This window comes from Pinus tabuliformis, chromosome 8, assembly GCF_031772625.1.
Source record: "Pinus tabuliformis cultivar Carrire ecotype Pingquan chromosome 8, CPIR1, whole genome shotgun sequence".
Taxonomy (NCBI): Eukaryota; Viridiplantae; Streptophyta; class Pinopsida; order Pinales; family Pinaceae; genus Pinus; species Pinus tabuliformis.
The window spans coordinates 718,112,824-718,136,031 of record NC_142294.1 but is presented as its reverse complement, the minus strand read 5'-3'; the positions used below and the strand labels follow the sequence as shown (position 1 = coordinate 718,136,031).

At 40.5% G+C, this 23,208-nt stretch overlaps 1 protein-coding gene across 3 annotated transcripts in view; it reads right to left on the bottom strand.

Moving 5' to 3' along the window:
- LOC149237607 (DNA gyrase subunit B, chloroplastic/mitochondrial-like) overlaps window positions 1-23,208 on the bottom strand; it is a 356,836-nt gene that overhangs the window by 286,868 nt on the left and 46,760 nt on the right. For all 3 annotated transcript variants that reach the window (XM_089372706.1, XM_089372705.1, XM_089372708.1), the window contains 3 exons: window positions 3,342-3,422; window positions 3,117-3,230; window positions 115-171 (listed from right to left, as the gene is read on the bottom strand). In XM_089372706.1, coding sequence (XP_089228832.1) covers window positions 115-171; window positions 3,117-3,230; window positions 3,342-3,422 — 252 coding nt within the window. The remainder of the gene's footprint in view (window positions 1-114; window positions 172-3,116; window positions 3,231-3,341; window positions 3,423-23,208) is intronic.

The following is a 23,208-nucleotide window of genomic DNA, read 5'->3' as shown; positions in this document are numbered from 1 at the left end:
TAAGGCAGAAAGCTCATGATGATGAACTTGTGAAAGAAAGTCTTTCCATCTTATGTTGGAGAAAAATAAATATGCTCTTGTAAAATCACTATATTCAGAAGTAAAAGCACATACCGTCAAAACAGTCTCTAAAGCAGATTTCTGTGTAACAGGATGTAAATCTGTGGGAATCTGCATCAAATACGATGAAAATAATGTATAAGAAAAAGTATCAATGACATGACAAATATGTCGAAATTTACGTACAAAAACATAAATGTTAAGTGGAAGCTCTTTCAATTTTTGCCACAATATAAAGAATGCATGATCACTAATACATTTATTGCCCTAACTTCTGTTATCCAAATTACTCAAGTATGACATCCTATAAAAGAAAATATTTTAATAAAGCAATTAACAACAAAGCAAGAAAGATGGTAACGGTAAAAGAAATGCACTAGGCTATTCTAAAGAGGCTTTTAACAAAATCATAAAATATGCTCTAATGTACATAACTATCGTTAACATAGAAGTACAACAATAAATATTGGAATATTATATCTAACAGTAACAAGTATCATAAAGCCAATTTACTTTGTACATTTCAACTCTTCAAAAACACACTTTTAATCAATAAGATTTTATAAAGTGCAACAAAGCCGCTAGAAGGCAACAGTTTGATTGGCTGACAAAAAGCCTTTTTTATAGGTAGATTCATTTACTCAATTACATAGACTCATTTACTCTGACTCAATTGATTTTCATTGGACCGAAGTTTATCTAACAATATATAGATAATATTTTCTTCTATAGTTTTGACTTTGATACCCAAAATGCTACAACACAAAACTAAAATGAAATGCACATCCATCAAAGAAATTTAGCTGTGAATCAACATTTTTACTCAGTGGTACGCTCAAGAAAACAATGCATAATTAATAAAATACTAACAATAAAAGTAATGAACCAGAATAATCTATAAAGGGTTTTAACAAAATGATTAAATATTGCTCTATCATACAGATGGTTAGTAGAAATCGTAGCAGTAACATAGGAGTACAAATATGATTTGGTATGGAAAAACCGTGTAATGAATAAAACTTAGTGCAGTTCCATTTCAGAAGTAAACATCTTGTAAATACGAAAAAACACATTTTATTTCAAATTTTAGAAAATTTATAAATATACATAAACCATTCAGACTTTAGAAGTAGCATTTATTCTTTGATTAATCGCTTCACCCATCACCCTCTAATATCTTATTTTATATTTTCAAATTTCTGTAAATTCAGAGTATGAACAGTACACATGACCCGTTCTAATTGCAAGGATAATAGTGTTGCCAACATCGCGATAATATCGCAAAATTACGAATTTTTTCCACTAAGCCGATATTATCACTAATAAACGTTGCAACATTGTTAGATGGTGATAATATCATAAATATCGCAATAACATCACGTGATGATCGACAATATCACCTGCCCATGGACCAAGGCAATTTAAGTCACTTTTTTGGGGTGTTTCTGGCTCATTTTGTATTGTTTTAATTTTGCCAATATTTCATGATAGTTGGGAATATTTACAACATTTCCCCTTTGCAGACCCTTGGCGATATATTCATCGACACAATGCTAGCAACATTGGTTAATTTTAAAGGATGGAAATTAATCTTAAAAAGTAGAAACCTTGGTGAATCTTACTGTCCCTAATATGCAAATTGTAAATATATTCTAATTGCTAAGGATTTTACATAGTTTCTATAAAAATTCGACGATTTTTACAGTAAACTAATTCTATCCTGTAGAACTTGGGTGAATCGTTTTTGGAAAAAATGGAAATTGGCAAATAGTTTCCAAAGAACAAGCACGGAAAATTAGGCCATGGGTGAAATTTAAGCCTTTCTTGCATAGATAGATAACCAACTAGTATGTTAGTTTTCTACACTAATGTGGCTAGAATTTTAATCTTCTACATGTAATCGAATTCCTCTTTACTAGTACCATCCCTTGTGTTCCGTGTTCATTCATTAGATTGACCAAGTAACATAAACCATACACTAAAGTAAAAGGATAATACTTGAATATTTTTACATTTCACTTCGAAGAGCAATCAAAATACATGACAGCCTCAACACGATCTTATTTGTTTGAATATGAAAGCCATGAGCCAAACAAATTCTACCGACGGATTAACGGAACAATTCATTCATGTGCATGATAAACTTGGGAAGGATAAACACTAAACTTAAGCATTAACTGGACACTTGCGATGAAGTTTGAATCTGGCAGTTTGAATGGTGAAATGCAGCTCAAAAGGGAAGCACGTGACTGTGCTGTCACAGCCTAGAAGCACAAATCACATTGGCAGAAACACAGCCCAAAAATACAATTATATGCAGCCCAGAAAGTCTTCTCTCCAGATAGATTTAGATTTCAGAAAGCAATGGAGAAATCACGTTGTCTTGGACGAATTTCAGTTTCAGTGATGGACAACAGAACAGAGAATCAATTCACTCCCTGAAATGGCAAATTAGTGGACATGTATAGGTTTTTAGTAACTTTAAGGTCCTTCTTGGGTTTGTGGGTAGGAGATTTAGTATCCTTACTGTATAGAAAATATGTCAAAATTCATACTGCTGCCAACATTTTGTACAGAAAAGACCAATATGCCCGAATATTGTTACTATGTAACCATGGTACAAATAACTATGAGTAGTAAAATATCACATTTAACATAAAGTTATAAACAAATATCCTTCAAGACCTTTTATTTCATGCATGTCATCTTTTACAAATGACGTTTCTAATCAATAATATCTTATAAAGTGCATAGGCAACAGTACGAAGTAAGAAAAAGTCCGGTCGACTAATTACTCAATTGCTTTTTAATTTTTTATAAATTAGAATTTAGAAGTTCATCAGCCTGTATTTTGACAATGTTTTTTCTTCTAAAAGACTTCGATACCAAAAGTGCTAAACACAACACTAAAACAAATGCATGTCAATCAAAAATATTTAACAGACCGTCGACATTGTTACTTAGTCACATGCACAAGAATAAGCATAGAAATATATAATATTCAAAGTTCAAACCACTATTCACATGGAGATGCCAGGTTAGCTATAAATGCATACCCCTCGACCATCATCCGTGATGCTAACTGAACCATCAAGGAAGATAATAACATCGATGTTTGTGGCAAAACCAGCTTGAGCCTCATCAATGGCATTGTCCAAAACTTCATAAACCTTGTCTCAAACAACATTTATGAAATCAGTGCTTTCAGAAAACATTTGAAAACAGGGGTTGGTGTTCATTAACATAAACAAATTGAGAAGAATATAGCTTGTGGTAGAAACCAAATGATGGAGACCACGAGGCCCAGTGCTTCCAATGTACATCCCTGGCCGCTTTCTTACTGGATCTAGCCCTTCCAAAACCTACAATTCAACAATATCAATCTTGTTACTCCATATTCATTCAGCAAATTCAAAAAAAAATGAAATTAACATAATAAAAACATAAAATCACACTATGCCATGAATTGCTATTACTTCAAGACATGAAAGCACTTGTGGCTTAATGAATATATTTAGTTTAACAGAGAAGAAGGCATAAAGCAATATATTGTGATGTGTGGTAAACTTTTTTTTAGCATGTAAAATTTCACAGTTAAGAACATGATGATGAAAACTTCTGGAACATTGTGATCTCGTTGAGGCATCCAAAGTTCCGGGTGAAAGCTTCACCCATCCTCTGGGACATAAAGCTCAAATGATAAACTTGCAAAAACAAACATTACAAATCATAACCCATTTAAAACGCCAAAAAGGTTGTATCTACTAACTTGTCCAACCCAACTCTTACAAAGTCAAACATGAAGCCATTTTTCAAAACAATCTAGCTACACATGAAAAAATTCAGAAATCAGCTTACATGGTCTATAATATGTGGTTTTCTCTTAAATTTAAACAGATTACATCATTGTGCCAAAAATATTAAAATGACTCTTGAGACTGCTGTTGCCTAAAAAGGCTCGCTGCACAACACTGGGTTTTGCCTGTGCTGCCCACCGTGGGTCAAAACATGCAAATCATCCAAATAACATATTTGAACACAGGAAGTGGATCAGACATTTTATTGGAGTCACTGATCATCAGGGCACTAACAGAATCTATTTCTGACATTCAGAAGTATGACATCCGGTGGAACCCACCTTTAGTGAAATTATGCTCACCAGCCAAGTGAGGAATTCAGGTGCAGAGAATGGCTTGCACACAATTTTTGAGGTCACTGATCATTATGGAGCTCACAGAATCCAATTCCAGGCTGTAGAATTATCAAAATGCAGTGCAACCTGCTTTAGACCAAACTGTGCACACACAGAAAATGACCTGTTTGAAGGCAAGGACTGGCTCAGAGATGGTTCTTAAACTCCCTAACCAACAAGGAGCTGGTGGAATTCAATTCCAGCTCTAGAAGTACAAAAAAAACAGCTATTAAAAAATCCCATAGGATGACAACTTTCCCATTCTGTTTTTAAAAAGTACATCATCAAGACTTCAAAAGCTGTCATGCAGGTAGTTGTTGGAAAAGCCTTCTGTGTTCACTATGTGTTGTCTTTGGCAACACATTATTTTGACTTCATATGCAGCAAATAAAGTGTTATGAATCTCAGAAACCAAAGAGGCATGTGTTTTTAATGTTCTTTCGCCAGCGTTTTGTTGAATTTTCTAAGTTTACTTAGTTTAGAAACCCTCATGCAATTTTTTTGATTTATTCCTACCTACTTGTTATTTTTCTTTAACAAGTTATTTACATAGTAAATACTGAAAATAAACACCAGTGCATGTTCAACATATTACAGATCAGCAACTAAAAGAAACAAGAACAAACACACCACATCACACCATTATTTTTTGGACCAATGTCCCCGGAAAAACCCAATGCGGGAAAATCGGTGCAGCTATCTGAGGGTTTTCTTATTAAGCAATATCAGAGTACAATCTGGGTGCCATAACTGGCCTACCCAACAGAGAATTTCCTTAGCAGCTATACCTCACAGTTTGAGAGAAATCTCCTGGCTGAAACCCCGGAAAACCCTTCCGGCAGCTCCTCAGCACAAAACTGCTCCTACAACCCCAACGTCTGCCCAATCTAGACTGCGTCAGCCCCTCTCTATCTCACGCTGGCCCTGCGTCAGCCTTTCTTGGCCTGCGTCAGCCCCAGGAGACCCTGCGTCAACTCTGAGAGCCTCTGCATCAGCTACACTGGCCCCTTTAGTGCTCTGCGCAGCTCTTGGCTGCCTCTGCGTGGCCCTATGTGAGCCCTTGTTGGCTTTGTGTCACCCTCCTTGGCTGTTGCACTGCTCTCTCGACATAATCTCTGCCTTCTCTGTTCCTCTGTACTCAATGCCCCTCAGCTGCTCTCCCGATCACTGATTCTATCTCTCTTAGCAAACCCCACTCTAGAGAATAGAACGACTGATCATCTAGTGTGATCTCCAAGTGACCCTCAAGCCTCCTCTTATACTTTTCCTGTGAGATATCAACGACCAAGAATAAATCCCTAATCAACGGCTAAGATTAGAGCTGGCTTGATCCATGTCTTTTGGACCATTCTAACACAAATTCATATTAATACACATTAATATTTTATTTTCCCTAAGTTTAGACTTAGGGAATCCATTAAAAATATTAATTATTTTAATATCTCCTGATCTGTTTAGAATCTGTGCAAACCCTTTCGGGTATTGGAGATCTCATGTGCCCCAACCTCTCCACCAAATTTCGTGGCTAGAGCACATCCGATGCTACCCCAAATCAACACACCCTCTTAGCGAGGATTGTGCTCTAGCAATACCCCTCACTGAGTATTACTCTGATCATCCGGCATCGGTACCTGTGCTAATGTTAGGCCTTCCTGCCCACCATCCTCTGCACTGCTGCCCATGGTTCTGCCACTGCCACTGCTGCATCTGTACGACAGCTCCCTTTGCATCCGTGCTGTTGCTCGTCCTTTCTCCCAACACTGCATCCACACTGCACCTCCTCTCATCATGTTGCATCGTGCTTCCCACTGCTGCACTGCAACTCAGTTACTGAGAAGTAAGTAATTGATCACCCAACTAACCTCCTTGTTGCGCTAGAAACACCCACTGAGGTTGAAGCTCCCTTTGTTGCTGACAAGTGCTCCCTCTCTCTGTCCTTTGCGTTGCTGCAACAAATCCCTGCATCTTGCACCATTGCACACCTCTCTGTGCCTTCCTGCACTAGTGCAACACTCCTATGCCTCTCGCACTGTTGCAGCTTGCTAGCTCTGCACTGTCTCGGGACTCCTGCATTGTAGCTCTCTCTGTCGCTCCATCTGCATCCGTCTCTACCCACTCAGCCAGTGCTGCTACTCCTCATCGGGGCTCCCGTAGCAAGGTCTAATCCAAGAGGCTGGGTACCTCAAGGATCCCGCCCCTCATCGCTTGTAGTCCACCTGCCTACAGCTCGATGTCTCCCCACTTCTACTCAAGTGGTGCATGTGCACTCACTGCATAGTCATCGTCTGTCAAAACTTCCTCCTCTGCCCGTGCTGGCGCTACCTTAGTCTCGGAAGATTCTCCCTTACTCTTCTTCCTTGGGCATTGGGTCACATAATGACCCATCTCCCCACAGTGGAAACACTTGATCTTGGAGAGATCTTTCTTCTTCCGCTTCTCTTGCTTTCCCTCAGATGCTAGGGCCACATCCTCCTCCCCCTGCTTGACCTTGATACCTTTGTTGTTGCTAACTATCTTTAACTGTCGTCTAATCTCTTCCTGGCGAAGAGCTGCCCAAATCTCGTCCAAGGAAGGAGAGTCCCACTCTTCTGAGACAGCATTCAGGGTTGTCCTCACCATAAGCTCCTGATCCGGTGTCGCTCCTATAGCAATCAACTGATCTCAGATCTCATTCAGTCCTCCAAGGAAGGAGTCAATCGTTTGACCCTTCTTCATCTGATATGACCTCATCTGGTTCTCGAGCAGCATTCTTCTCTGCACAGAAGTATGTTGGTATAGGTTCTTGAGAGCCTCCCACATCTCAACTGTCGTTTCCTTCTCGGCTATATGTGGTACCACATGATCCTTGACCCCGTCAAGGATAATGCACTTGGCCCTCGCCATCGCCTCCTTGTACTTGTCATTATCATTGGGGTCAACTGGGATAGCTATAACCTTCAAGGCGAAGTTTTTGACACGATTCCTGTCAAGCACTGATAAGATTCTGGCCTTCCAGACTGCAAAGTTCGATGCTCCGTCCAGTCTATCCTGGTCTCTTACCCCGTGTAGTGCCATGACGCTCCTCTACTTCCCTCCTGGAAGTTCTCTGTTCGACTCCTCTGAGTCTCTACTTCCCGTCTGGAAGTTCTCTTCTGGACTCCCTCTGAGTCTTGATTTCCCTCCTGGAAATCCTTCTGCTGCTTGTCGAGATGCCCCCTACTCTAATCGTCTTGTGCAACTGCACTACTGATCCAGGTTCCTCAGCTAGAAACCCTCGGTAACAACTCCTCTGGCCCTGCTCTGTCAGGTACTGTTCTCACTATAGTACCTCACCAGCTCCACTTTGCAATATTCTTGCAACCTTCTAGTCCCCAGCAACTGCCTCTCTGTGAACTGCGTCAATGCTTCTCTGCCTCACATTGGCTCTGTGTCACCTTGGATGGGTCTGCGTCAACCCTGGGATGCCCTGCGTCAACCCTCTAGCCCTCTGCATCAGCAACGCTGGCCTCCCAAAGGCTCTGCGCGGTTCCTAGCTTCTTCTGCGTGGCTCTGGCTGGCTCTACGTCACAATTCCTTGGCTTCTGTGCTGTTAGAAACAGCTTCTGTCACCTCGAGACAGTTGTTTTCTGCTGCTATTGCTCCGCTCGACTGATGTCTCTTAGTCCTCCTGTGATCTGCAATCACACTCCAATACCATGTTGAAGTTTCTAAGTTTACTTAGTTTAGAAACCCTTCATGCACTTTTTCTGATTTATTCCTACCTACTTGTTATTTTTCTTTAACAAGTTATTTACAAAGTAAATACTGAAAATAAACACCAGTGCATGCTCAACATATTACAGATCAGCAACTAAAAGAAACAAGAACAAACACACCACATCACACCATTATTTTTTGGACCAATGTCCCCGGAAAAACCCAATGCGGGAAAATCGGTGCAGCTATCTGAGGGTTTTCTTATTAAGCAATATCAGAGTACAATCTGGGTGCCATAACTGGCCTACCCAACAGAGAATTTCCTTAGCAGCTATACCTCACAGTTTGAGAGAAATCTCCTGGCTGAAACCCCGAAAAACCCTTCCGGAAGCTCCTCAGCACAAAACTGCTCCTGTGACCCTAGCGTCTGCCCAATCTGGACTACGTCAACCCCTCTCTGTCTCACGTGGGCCCTGTGTTAGCCTTTCTTGGTCTGCGTCAGCCCCAGGAAGCCCTGCACCAGCTACGCTGGCCCCTCTGGTGCTCTACGCAACTCCTGGCTGCCTCTGCATGGCCCTACGTGAGCCCTTGTTGGCTTTGCGTCACCCTCCTTGGCTACTGCGCTGCTCTCTCAGCACAATCTCTACCTTCTTTGTTCCTCTGTACTCAATGCCCCTCAGCTGCTCTCCCGATCACTGATTCTATCTCTCTTAACAAACCTCGCTCTAGAGAATAGAATGACTGATCATTTGGTGTCATCTCCAAGTGACCCTCAAGCCTCCCCTTATACTTTTCATGTTGAGATATCAACGGCCAAGATTAAGTCCCTAATCAACAGCTAAGATTAGATCCGGCTTGATCCATGTCTTTTGGACCATTCTAACACAAATTCATATTAATACACATTAATATTTTATACTCCATTAAAAATATTAATTATTTTAATATCTCCTGATCTGTTTAGAATCTGCCCAAACCCTTTCTGGGTATTGGAGATCTCATGTGCCCTAACCTCTCCACCAAATTTCGTGGCTAGAGCACATCCGATGCTACCCCAAATCAACACGTTTTATGCTAAATTCAACTAGGTAGTTCTCTCTCTCTGCTCTGCCAATCAAGAAACCATTTTAGGAGATTTGTTGACAATGAGCAAGCCAACAAATGAGGTAGGCTGCAAGAGAGGGTATGTGATTTAAATGTGGAGATTACCATCCTATTTCCCCCATGACCTACAAGCATTCTATGATGAGAACACCTCATAGAAAGTTAGAAACACACCTTATCATGGAGCACTAGCAAGATAGCAAGTTAATACACTAGCATCACCCTCCTCACTTCATCTTCCATCCTCCTATGTGGGAAATTAAGAGTTGTATGCTGGCGGAGTAGAGTAATGTGTGTGGGTTTGCTGGTTTTGGAAACTCCAAACCTCGACGCCTCTCCCTGCATAAGCGAAATATAGAGTTGGGGATTTTGTTGGTGGTTAGATCTAAAAGGTAGTTGGGAAGAAGGGTAGCATCAATGACACATTGATAGTGCAGTGATAGGCATTGTGTTTCGTCTAAGCTCAAATAGATGAGGATAGGAGTTGAAGTGGTGTCGAAAGGAGGAAAAGGAAGCACATTTATACAAAAAAACCGACACCATAATGAATTCAACCATTCAATGGAATAAATGGAAAGACAAGTTTGAGAGGCACATCTAGACAAAAAAACGGCATCAAGGATGCTTGGTGCAAGTAAAACACAGACTGAATTCAATGAATTCAAGCATTCGCTGGAATAAATGGAAAGACAAGTTTGAGAGGCACATCTAGAAAAACAACCACACCAAGGATGCTTGCGCAATTGACACAGCAAAGCACATATTGGAAATTTGGGAATGGGAGAAAGAGGTTGAAACAATAATTTTGATATACTATAGGAAGCATTTGAAGTTTATTCAGCGGTTGATATCTTTGCAATTGTTGCTTGGAAGAATTGAAGCCCACCTAGACCTACCTCTGAAAGTTATCTCGTCCACCCCCCACCTCTGCAAACTTCAAGTAATACAAGGACACATTGCGCTCTCAAAATTTGGAACTACAAGATGGCACAAGTGAGGTCAATGTTGTTACAACAACTGAGGAAAAGAAGCACTCAAAAGGTGTAAGAAGTGGACCATAGAAGGACATGCACGTAGAAGCCAATCAACAGCATGAAATTAGTAATTTTTCTAGTTTTATTATGTTTTTTCATGTTGATTATGTGCTTAAGCAACTTGCCAACACTGTGGGGCCTGGATCAAGTAAGACAGACCCTGTGGGAAGTTGGATGTTAACTTTTGTATTTTTGATATCCAACTATGACCACTTTTTGCATTACAACACTATTTGGTTTGGTTACGACATTTTTTAAAACAAATGATACTCATTACTACGAGAAAACACACACGCATATAGGGATACTCATTACTATGGGAAGTTAGATATTAACTTTTGTATTTTTGATATTCGACCACTTTTTGTATTGCAACACTGTTCAGTTCAGTTGCACCATATATATATATATATATTGAAATCTTTACTTCTCCCAATACTTTTAGACACACAACTTAATACCCATTGTGATGTGTTGTGGTTCTTCCTTCCTTCCCATATTAATCTCTTGAGAACATGGCTCTTTGTATTTAATATCTTTTTTTCATTGTATTTATGGCATTCTTCATACTATAGTCTGCATTTGCTAAAGTAGAATTGGTGAAAAGTGCAGCTCATCTTCTTTCCCGTCCTCCACTTACTTTGGTTCTTCATTTGATGGTTTTTTTGTTGGATTCACTTCTATATTAGTGCTAGTGAAACAGTTCTTTGTCTAGCAATACTTCATCTTTGAAACAATTATCTAAGTAATATGTTCATTATTAGTTCCATATATACCATCCTCCTTATTACTAGACAATTCAATAGAACTGACTAATTCTTCATTAACTATTGAATTCACTAAATCGGTTAGCACTCAATGTCTCCCTTTTCTTAAATGAAATTGTGGTCTTCCTAGTAGTTACTTCCTTTAGCCAAGCCTACCATATAAGACATCATATGAACCCAATTTGATATATGTTTTAATGACTGTGAAGTCCACTACAAGCAACTTATTAGCTATGCAAACTTGTTGCATTGTACACTCCCGATGGCCTTATTCTAGTTAATCTACCATTCTCAATCAAAACTTTGGAAGCCATAACTTTGTTTCTCTGGTTATTCCCAAGTTTCCTTCATCATGATGTTTCATCTTGAACCACCATCTACCATTACATTTGTCAACATTAGAACTACCATTTCTATTTGGATTCCTGGTGCTCCATCTTTATCTAGTAGAATGGCATCTATAACCTCCACTACATCTTCCCTAATGTATCCCAATTAATTGTTGTAAACAATTCCATTAATAATCCTATGAGCATGGAAGATTCCACCATTGGGGGTATTCAATAGGGGTTTGTAGGGCTATCGGATTCTATCTATGGTGACATTTTTTGGTTGAAGGTGGTGGGGGTTTGTCTGAAGACGAAATAGTGGATGGCAGCATTTTCCCCTCTCTGTTCACAACTAACAGTTACGGGGAGATTACGGTTTGAGGAGTTGGAGAAATGAATTTTGTGATAGACTACACCCTGGATCCTTTTGAGGATGTCACCATCTGGCAAGACAAGCCACCTAGGGAAAATTAGTTGGCAACATGGACGACAGTTGGCATCCATGATGAAGAGATTTTCTCTTCCCTCCCTACTCTAGAATCCATCTTGGCGGTTTCTATCGATTTTTCTCCTCTACCAGCAGAGGGGTTGGTTGAAGTTGTTGGAGAGCAGAGCTTATTTTTGAACAAGCAAATCCAGTCAGGGTTTCCGGTTCTTGTTTCTCTACTGCAGATTTAATCCACAATAACTTTTTGTTGGATTTGAATGGAGGGGCCTTCTAAGAAACCTTTTTAGGCATCAAGCGAGAGGGGAAGAACAGGGCAAATACAACTATGAGCCATTGTTCGTTGGATTAGACCTAGAAAGGCTCGAGCAAAGTGGGTTTGGTTTTGGTAACAAGCAGAGGTGCGGTGAAGCCAGAACTGGGGTTTATGTTGCGAATTCGGAATGATCTCCCTGATGTCTCTCATTTTTCTCAAGTGCTCTTGTAGAGTCATATGGTTGGGTGGATGGAACTAGCAAGTTTGCCCAGCGGATGGAAACCCTAAATTTGTAGCAGAGACATGAGGAAGTGTCCCAAGAAGGGAAGAAAAGGAAGAAGGTGAAGTGTACTGAGGTGAAATCAAAGCACGAGAAACTGTAAAACGTTGGGAGGTTATTGAGACCCCTGAGCAGGTGATAGTTGGTTGAGCCCGTGGAAGGAAATTCTCAGTAGATAGGATTCGAGACTCGATAGGGGTTGAATGGGGAAAGGACCCCAACACTCTACCTAAGGTAAAGGCCCTCCCAAGGGGCTGGATTATGTTTAAGTTCAACAATTTGGAAGCAGTCAATTGGGTCTTGGGGAAAACATGGCGCATCGACTCGTCTCCAATGCTAATGAAGAGATGGAGTTTCCTCTTCGACGTGAATAGAGAAAAGTTGGGTTACGGTCCAATATGGGTGAGGCTATATGGGTTGCCTCCACAATTGTGGTCTGACGATATTTTAAGGATTATTGGGGATAAGATGGGGACTTACGCTGATAGATCGCATGAGGTTATTGGTAATATGATTATTGCCAGAATTTTGGTGAATTTGAATTCACATGCGGGTTTGATAATTGAATTGAATATTACCTATCATGTGCTATGAACACAGGCAGATTCTTGATTATGAGGGCTACCCCTTTAGGTGTCGCAAATGCCATAAGGTTGGCCATGTGTTGAGGGATTGTCCACTTCCTTTCACTAGACAGACGGGATGGAAGAATAAAAAAGGGGATAAAGAGGGGAGGAATCAGGAGGAAATCCATGGTGACTCTGACAAGATCCAATCTCCTCCAGGGAACCAACAAAAAGTGTCAAAGGCAGAGCCGATGGAGGAATATTCGAGGCTGCAACCAGTCATGCAGCGATATTTTGGGCCGACTCATAGGGAGACAGCACCTACTGCTTCTAGCTCTCCTATGACGGGTACTATTCCACTTCCCTTGCTTGTTTCTAATCATATTCACTCTTTTGGTTCTCTTGATATGGGTTCTTATATCCCTACTCTGTCTGTTCCTATGTCTTGCAATGTTATTTCTAGGTTGGATATGGATACATGTAGAAAATCCTGTAAATTCACAAGCTAATGCAATTTGCTAAAGCAAGAGACAATAATATACTTCTACTCTTTACAGAGGAAGCCCATAAACATCGAGCAAACAATAATCAATAGAGGAAGAGAATCAAAGGCACATAACACAATAAATATCCGGGGAAAGCCACAACTCAAAACCCCACTATCTATTTTGTATTAATCTGGAAAATCAAGATGAAATTACAATGCTTGTTCTCTCTAGAACAATCCCAGCACTCAGCAAATTCAATCTCCAACTCATAAGCAAGCTCAAGGCCAAAGCTTAGCCTCTTCACAAGCTCTCCAAGTCTCTATTCCAATGTGTAATTCCTATGAAGGATAGCTTGTATTTAAAATTTTAAAGGGAAATAAAGCCTCTAAAAACAGCGCAATCCCTTAAGGATCAGTTCCTGAATGCATGCACTATCAGTGCAACTCAGAAAAATCTAAAACAAATAGTACATTGTCCCTGCACTCTAGTCTCAACTGGGTCTTTCTCAGAATCAACATGCATGAGTTTCTGATGAGTAAATATTCAGTTAACTAGAGTAGCACTAGTGGAGTTCATTAGTGACACCACTGACTGTTAACTCACTATTAGTTCTCTCAATCAGTTTGAGAACTAATTTAACTGAACTAACTCATGAAACTGAGTCTTCTATTTTACAACTCACAATTAACTCACACTAGACTCCTACAAAGTAGGGAGAACATATACATGACTTCCAAAAGACTTCCAACTCGAATTTCCTAAGTTAAGTAAGTTTAATAAACTTAATTTAACTATTTTAAGTTGCTATGAGAATAGAATTCGAATTTAATTCAAGGACAAATTAAACTGGAATTTCTTATTGCAATTTCTCAACAATATAATGGCTTGTTCCCTCCCCTTTTACCCTGCTAGTTGTTTGGATCCCACTCCTTCCCCCATTAGATCCCTCGACATCTTCTAACTCGTGCTCGCATTACAATCTTAGATCAAAGCTCAGAAATAAAAACCCTCCAAAGCATGGGTCCCTCGTCCCCCTCAAAGGCTTTAAGCAACCCTTGAGGTAGATAATCCTTTATTCACAAGCAAAGCTTAAAGCTAGTCAAGTTGTGGTTGTTGGGAGACAAAAATCTAATGTCGGTGCACTTAGAGTAGTGCGGGCCTCTATAATTGTTCCTCAATGATTTTCCTCTCCTTTAATTGTCGAGGCTTGTCTAGTCCCTCTAAAAGACTAGCTCTGGAACATTTGTTACAATCAAAGCCAATTGATGTCATCCCCCTTCAAGAAACTCTGGCAAATAGTGATGTGATTGAAAAAACGTTTCTCTCTTTGGCTCCGGGATGGTGTTTTGCAGTGGTTGACACTAAAGGAAGATTGGGAGGCTTAGCGATTGGTTTGAATCAAAGGTCTTTAAAGCTTCTTGGATCTTGGGGGGCAAAGGGGGTTCTGGGCGTAGACCTTTTTGTTGCAAAGTTGGGGATGGAGCTAAAGATTGTTAATATTTATGGTCTATATCAGGATAGAATGACCTTCTAGGAAAGGCTTATGGCACGATCTTTTATGAAAGCAGATAATTTGGTAGTGGGAGGATATTTGAACTTCCCAATGGGTGCCTCAGAAATATGGGGTCCTCATTGTCATCCTGATCCACTCTGATTTTTTCATTCATCTCTTGGAGTCACACAAATTATATGATGTGGACCTTGTTAAGTATAAACCTACCTGGCAGGATCGGAGAACTGGTGATGCGATGATTGCTAGAAGGATAAGGATCGTTTTATGTTAATTAAAAATTTGTTGGAAAGGCTCCCTCTTTTCCGAAAATGAGTGGGGGTTGGGGGTTACTCTGATCATCACCCCATCTTTTTAAAGCTAAAGGGTGGTTTCAACAAGCCAAGGGCCCCATTTAAATTCAACTTAGTTTGGCTTAAAGACGAATCTTTCTAGAATATCATAAGGAAAGTTGGATCCCTTTTAATCCTAACAATGGTGGCTATGCTTCAGTGAATTTTGCAGACAATTTCAAAAGAATCAAAAAGGCCACAGTGGAATGGTCTATCTCCAAAAAAGAAAGGGATGAGGACACCCTTTATAATGTTGAACAAGAGTTGGAGCAGCTGGAAGAACCAGAGGGAGGGGGTTATATATCGGAGGAGCCCAACAACGAATCATTCAGATGAAGGACACCAGGAAAAAATTGTTGGAAGAAAAGGAGGAAACTTGGAGGTTGAAGAACCGCACGATTTGGATAAAAAATGGGAACGAAAATACAAGAAAAAATTCAGCAATATGCAAAGGGACGGCGAGCTATTAATACAATTTGGGCTCTGAATGATCCGATGGGGGCAAAACCACGACCTTTGAAGATCTGGCCAGGCTGGGGAAAACTCACTTTAGTACTCTTTTTAGGGCCCCTCGGGAAACTTCCTTAGCTGAGGTTATAGCATTGGCTGGGAACTTTCCCAGTTCACAAATGATGGAGGCAATCATTCTCTTATGGAGCTAGTCACTAAGGAAGAGCTTCAAAAGATTCTGCACAGCTTCAAACGGGACAAGAGCCTAGGGCCTGATGGGTGGCCGGTAGAACTTATGCTTTAAATTATTAGGGGAAGACCTATTAAGGGTGGTTGAAGAATGCAGACTATTAGGACGAATATATGACGCATTCAATTCTACATCCATAGCCCTCATTCCAAAGAATGATTCTCCGCAAACTTTTGACGAGTACAAACCTATTTCTTTATGTAACAGTGTTTAGAAAATCATAGCAAAGGGGTAGTTTTCTTTTCTGGAGGGAAAGCATATTCATGAGGCTATTGGGGTAGCTAAGGAAAGTCTCCACAGTTTCAAGACTAAGAAATTAAAAGATATGGTGCTTAAAATTGACCTATAACAGGCATACGACAGGGTCAGCTAGATCTATCTTAGAATGCTCATGACTCACCTAGGATTTGAGGTAAGCTTCATTAATTGGGTCATGTGTTGCATTACCTCTGTATCTCTTGCAGTGCTTATTAATGGGTCTGCCCTCGACATTTTTTCACATTGAATGCAGAGTTCGCCAGGGTTTTCTGCTTTTGTCTTTATTATTTCTCTCAATGGCTGAAGGGTTGAGCAGGCTATTGTCTAAAGCAAAGAGGGGTGACTTAAAGGATGCTACAGTGGCTAGTGACCTAGAAATTCCACATCTATTGTTTGTAGACAATATCCTCTTGTTTTGTGATGGGACCAGATGAGACCTAACATCAATTAAATCGGCTCATGACTCACCTGGGATTTGAGGTAAGCTTCATTAATTGGGTCATGTGTTGCATTACCTCTGTATCTCTTGCAGTGCTTATTAATGGGTCTGCCTCGACATTTTTTCACATTGAATGCAGACTTTGCCAAGGTTGTCTACTTTTGTCTTTATTATTTCTCTCAATGGCTGAAGGGTTGAGCACGCTATTGTCTAAAGCAAAGAGGGGTGACTTAAAGGATGCTACGGTGGCTAGTGACCCAAAAACTTCACATCTATTGTTTGCAGACAATATCCTCTTGTCTTTTGATGGGACCAGATGAGACCTATCATCAATTAAATTGACTCTTTCTCTATTTGAAAAAGCGATAGTAATGATGATAAACCTACAAAAATCAACATTCTCTGAAGTGGGTTTAGCCAGAGAAGAGTCTACAAACGTTCTAAATCTATTTCCTTTTCTTTTAAATAATTTTGATGAAAGGCTAAAATACTTGGGTTTTCCCCTGAAGCCCAACAATTACAGAAAGGCTAATTGGTTGTGACAAATAACAAAGATAGAAAAGAGATTAAACGTATGGAGTTTCAAATGGATATCAAGGGCAGGTAGGTCTGTGTTCATCAAGTCGGTTTTGGAAGCCATCCCAGTGTTCTGGATGGCGTTGTCTTGGATTCCGAAAGGGATCCTAAATTTTGTTCGTAAGATTTGTTGCAGATTCCTATGGATGGGATCAAAAGATGGTCGAGTTTTTCCTTGGGTAAAATGGGACAAAATTATTTTGCCTAAGAAATGGGGAGGATGGGGCCTAAAAAACTTCTTTTCTTTTTCTAAGGCCTTGGCTGCTAAAGTAGGATGGAATCTACTATTAAACGATAGTCTATGGACAGAAGTAATTTGCAGGAAGTATATATCTCCTATTTCTCTAGAGGAATGGATTAGGCACCCAAACAAGTTCAGGTCAAATGTTTTTGTGATCTAGAAAGTTGTTTTGTCTTCTTTCAGCATGATAGAAAAGGGTTGGCTTGGAAGATTGGATCAGATGAAAAAATCATAATAGGGGCTAATCCATGGGAAGGATATAACGAAAATTATCATCTTTCACAAGAGTTGGTGGATCTTCTAAATGCTCAAGGGAGATATAATCTGAATTAAGTGATTGATCCAGAAAGATCTTCTATGTGGGCACGAGGATGGGTTGATGTTGTTTAATTAAATCTTTCGGAAAAATGGCATGGTCCGTGACAAAATTACACAACTGCTCTCAATTCTTCACATGTAAAATTGAGGGGCAGGGATGATTCATTGAGCTAGGTTCATTCTCCACATGGGGAATACTCGCCAAAGTTGGGTTTCTTATTTATCAATGTTGACCAAGAGACAAAAGCTCCAACTTGGTGGTGGAAAAAGCCAATGTTGCATTAATCGTTATCGGGATTCAATCGGCGCGGGGAAAAAATCGGAATTATCGGGAAATTATCGGAAAAAATCGGGAAATAATCGTTTGGTACAAAAATATTCATTTTTTTCAATTTTTTTAATATCTAAACCATCTACAACATAAAATAAATACATTGACACATAAATATGATAAAAAAAACTAATATATAAGATGTTTAATATCATTTCTAGCGCTAAAATCACACATAACATTGAATCATGCCCTGAATAGTAAGTCCTGACTCCTGAGTCCCAACTCAGCCTCAAAATATCAACAAAAAATATGATAATGTATCTCATCATGTCATAATGTCATATACAATCAAATGAAGAAAATAACTAAATTCTAATCCTATTGATTTCCTCTGTCCCTCTTGCAAGAAAATGCCACCGCTTTCCCTTTCCCTCTAGATGTAGATGCTGGTGCTGGTGGAGTTGGCAGTGGAGTCTGATATGCTCTAGAAGCTGAAGAACTAGAAGTAGGAGCTATAGGAGGTAGACCACATCCTCTACTAGTGGCAGGGGTAGCCCGGGCAGGTGGTGTCACCTGGAAACATTACAATCTCCCAATCCTGAAATCCTGAAAAACTGATAAGTCTGCTGGATTTTGAATGAAATCTAAAATTCTACTTTCTCCATATGAAATCCAATGAGGCCGGAACCACTCTCAAACATCCTGAGTCATTTCATGGTAATGTTAAAACTTTAAATAAAAGGATGAAAATGAAGATTAAGGAGAATGTCACTTTTACTTTAAGAATTTCACATTACCATGAATAGCATATCAATACTAGGGCCTAGACTTGATCATTAAGCTGCCCCACTCAAAAATTATTTGTTTCTTTCAAAAAAAATTGCATTTCAAACATTTAGCATCCCTTAAAAAACCAAAAAAAACATTATAAAACCTCGCTGCCATCTGTCGCGACCCCCGGCGATTTTAAGTTTTTATCACGATTTTTTCAATAAAAATTGGCAAAAAAAAATCCGGCCATTTTTTCGTTTAATTATCGCGATTTTATCGGAAGAGGGAAAAAATTGCGATTTTTTCATTTTATCGCGATTTTCACAACACTAGAAAAAGCTATGGAAATTAAGTTGTCCGGCTAAATCCGGACTTTTGCTATAGTGCATTTTGGGAAATAAAATTCCCACGGGTGAAAACCTTAAAAAGAGGTGCTTTGTTGGTCCAAGTCAGTGTTCTTTATGTAAAGGCGTTGAGGAATTAGTGGAACACTTGTTTCTGGTATGCCCCTTCAAATCTGAAGTCTAGAATATTGTATGTCAATCTTTATCCTTAAATTCTATATGTTAGGGCATATCTTGTAACGATGCTTGGCGTCTATGGTGGGATCGATTAGGCCCAAAAAAACTTAGGAACCTTCCTCTTATTATAAGCTAGGGCATTTGGATAGCTTGAAATAATGCCATATTCCTAGAAAAATCTTTAATCCCTCAAAAGCTAACAGCACAAGTATTAGCCATCTATGATCTAAAACCTGGTGAGATATATGCTCACAGGTCAAAGAATATCATGCCTGAAGAAGAGGATCGTGCTCGCCCCTAGGCCTTTTTTTATGGTTGAAGGCAACTGCGGGAGGGGGGGGAATGGCGTGGTCATTTATATAAATGAAAATCACTTCTAAAAACTTCAAAGTGGGCTTGGCAGGGGTTCAAGTAATTATGTTGAATTATATAGTCTTAAGCTTTTACTTCTTTTTGACACCAAATTAGGATGCAGACAACTTCAGATATTTGGTGATTCTATGATTGTTATCAATTGGTTTAACAAGGTTACCAGATGTCACATGCATACCTTGATTCCCATTATGGTTGAGATTATGAACTTACAGCAGGGTTTTGACCAAATTTCATGTCGCCATATATACAGGGAAAGGAACTCCATTGCTAATAGCCTTTCCAAGGCGAGAGCAGAGCAGGACCAGGGAATGTGGAATATTGTGGAATAGGTGGGAGACACACACTATGAGTACTACCACAGCCCCTTTATAAAAGGCCTGCAGCCGGTTATTTGATCTTATTTTGATGATGTATCTAAACTATGAAAGTGGTTCTCTTTAGAGAACCTACGAATGACAGTGTGCCCCTTTTGACTTATGTATCTTGGGTAGTATTGATATTTCCTTACAGTGTTTTGAATAGGGCAAACAAGCCTGATCCTTCATTCTTTTATGGATGACTATTTTCAAACAGGTTTTCTAAATGCATCTCGATGCATATACAAAATATAATTTTCAACTCCACTAATGAAAATTATGATTTTTATTCAAAAAAAAAAATCCTATTGGCACCATCACCACTACTTTCATAACTCATTATATCGATTGTTCTCAAGTTGCTTGTTAATCATTTTGTTGGTGTCGAACTTTGGTGATGATCAACATATCACTTGCATGTTGTTCATCATTAAATTCATACCCCATGCATCATTTGTTTGTATTATCCTCTTTTAATTGTGTTGATCAACACATTCTTCCACTTTCATGTTGTTGATGGTGTTGGATCCGCCAACATTCAGGGGATCTCCCCGATATAAGGTCCCAATTAGACCTCACACAATTTGGTGTAGGATTCCCATCTGGTATGATGGCCCGGTTGCCATATACTTAAAGATTTGCCTTGGCTCTAACTTTCAGCACATGAAAATGTTGCAATGGTACCTTCGAAAAGCAAGGTGAGTGTCCCTGGTGAGTGTGCAACGTAACTATGTCTAGGTTCTCTTACTGCAAAAAAGGGGGAGAAAAGTGAGCCTCTAAGTGAGAGGTAATAGTACCACCCAGAAAGAGACACATGAACCAGGAAGGTTTGTCCAACATCCAGCAAAATAGTCCACGGCGGATGTGGCAATCGTTAAAACCAAAGGACAGGGAAAGATCCGTCTACCATCCAACGAAATAGTCCACAACGGATGTGATAGTCGTTATAACCAATGAGCGGCGAAAGGTTTGTCGTGTGGATAAGTCCACAAGGATGAGACAGCAATGACAACCGTAACAGCACATTCCCAAAAAGGTAAGCACTAAAACAACAAAAATAGTTCAACTATCATAGTATATGTGAAACAAACATGAAATATAAATGCTCACAGAGTAGTCTTACAAACATCCATAAGTCATGCATGGAAAAGTGCTAGCCCAAGAAGGCTTCTGTATTAAGCAAAAGTTCCAAGACACATATTTACATCATACATCACTAGCCCCGGTGGTGGGATATTGGACCCAATCCTTGCTCTTCAAAGAAGACTGAAACTCCCTATGCTTTGCGAGAGGAGCCTAGGTGAAAAGTCCTTTGCTTATACAATGAGGGGTTATATATAACCAAGGGGTGATGCTTCACCCTTGTGACTCTTTGACTACCCTCGTGACTGTTCAACTTCCAATGAGTTTTCAACTGACATGATTCTTCATATTCATGTATTTCCATTGGACTTCCACTTTACATTACATTTGATTTACAATATACATGGCTCATAATAGTGATGTGGCCTTTGAAAACTCATGACACGACTTGACATGACACTGCTGACATGGACTGGCTTGCTAAGGTGGCAATGTCAAGTCGTTGTTGCCGCTAAGTGATAGATGTGTTCTTGGATGTGCTTTCTCTTCTCCTCTGCATAGCTTGGTGGTGCAGGGTCTTCAATGATCTTTGGTCTTGAGAGGTAGTTGCATGCATGTGTTCCCCTCTGCTAGTTCTTGATAAGCTCCTTTGCTCGTCAAGCGACAAGTGAGTCTCTAGGCATGCATCCCTCCAACTTTTCCTTTTTCATCCTCTCAGCATGACTTGAGAGTGTACCTGTTCCTGCAATTCACTCATGACGGGCCAACGTCAATCCAGAAACTCCCTACTCTAAGATGGTGCATTATCATCCATGGACTAAGCTGAGGACAAGTCACAAGCTGGGAGACAAGGCTCAATGACTACGCATTGCGCATCTCCAATTGGCAGGGCGAGAACTTGATCACTGAGACTGCACAACACAACTCAAGCTTGACTGAGGAACTTTTGAGCACAGTCCTCACTGAGGAGAAAAATTGCGCAGTGGCCACTAGGAGACAAGGTTGCATAGTTCAAGTCGGCAATGGCTGGTGCAAGGTAAGGCCAAAGGAGGTCAGTTCTGTGCAGTTTTCAGAGGCAAGGAGGACTGGGCAGCAAAGAGGCCTGGGAGCCAAAACTGCGCAGTTCTGGAGGACAGTGAGATTCAGCAGAGGGGTTTCTAGGAGGGAAATCGAGGCTCAGAGAGAGTCACACTGATAACTTCCAGAAGGGAAGTAGAGGAGCAGCGAGATGGAAGTGAACAGGGTAAGAGACCATGACAAACTGGACAGAGCCTCAAACTTCGTAGTCTGGAAGGCCATAATCTTATCCGTTCTAGACAGGAATCGTCTCAAGCACTTCGCCTTGAGGACAATAGCGATCCCAGTTGACTCCGCTGATAACGATAAGTACAAGGATGCAATGGCGAGGGCCAAGAGCATCATCCTTGACGAGGTCAAGGACCATGTAGTACCACACATCGTCGAGAAGAATACGACAAATGAGATGTGGGAGGCCCTAAAGAAGTTGTATCAGCATACTTTCGTGCAGAGGAAGATGCTACTAGAAAATCAGTTGCGGTCATACCAGATGCAGAAGGGAGAACAGATCGACATCTTCCTCAGTCGATTGAAGGAGGTCCAAGATCAGCTGACTTCCATAGAGGCCATGTCGAATCAAGAATTGATGGTGAGAACAGCCCTGAACGTAGTCTCAAAAGACTGGGAGGTGTTTGTCCAGAGCATACTGGGCAAGGCGACCCTTCCAGATTGGGAGGAAATGTGGGTGGCTCTTCGCCAAAAAGAGATCAGAAGGCTAAGCAGCAAGGGGATCAAAATCAAGGAGGAAGAGGAGGATGTTGCCCTAGCATCTGAGGGAAAGCAAGAGAAATGGAAGAAGAAGGACCTCTCCAAGGTCAAATGCTTCAACTGTGGGGAACTGGGTCACTATGCGAGCCAGTGTCCGAGGAAGAAGAGCAAAGGAGAGGCTTCCGAGACCAAGGCAGCGCCAGCAAGGGCGAAGAAGGAAGTGGATACAGATGATGACTGTGCCATGAGTGCTCACATGCCACTTGAGCAGAAGTGGGGAGACATCGAGCTGTAGTCAGACGGACTACAAGCGATGAGGGGCAGGATCCTTGAGGTACCCAACCTCTCGGATTATACCTGGGTACGGAGCCCCGAAGAGGAGTAGCAGTGCTCGCGGATGTCGGTAGAGACGGATGTAGATGAAGCAACAGAGGGAGCTACAGTGCAGGAGTCCCAAAACAGCATGAGGCAGC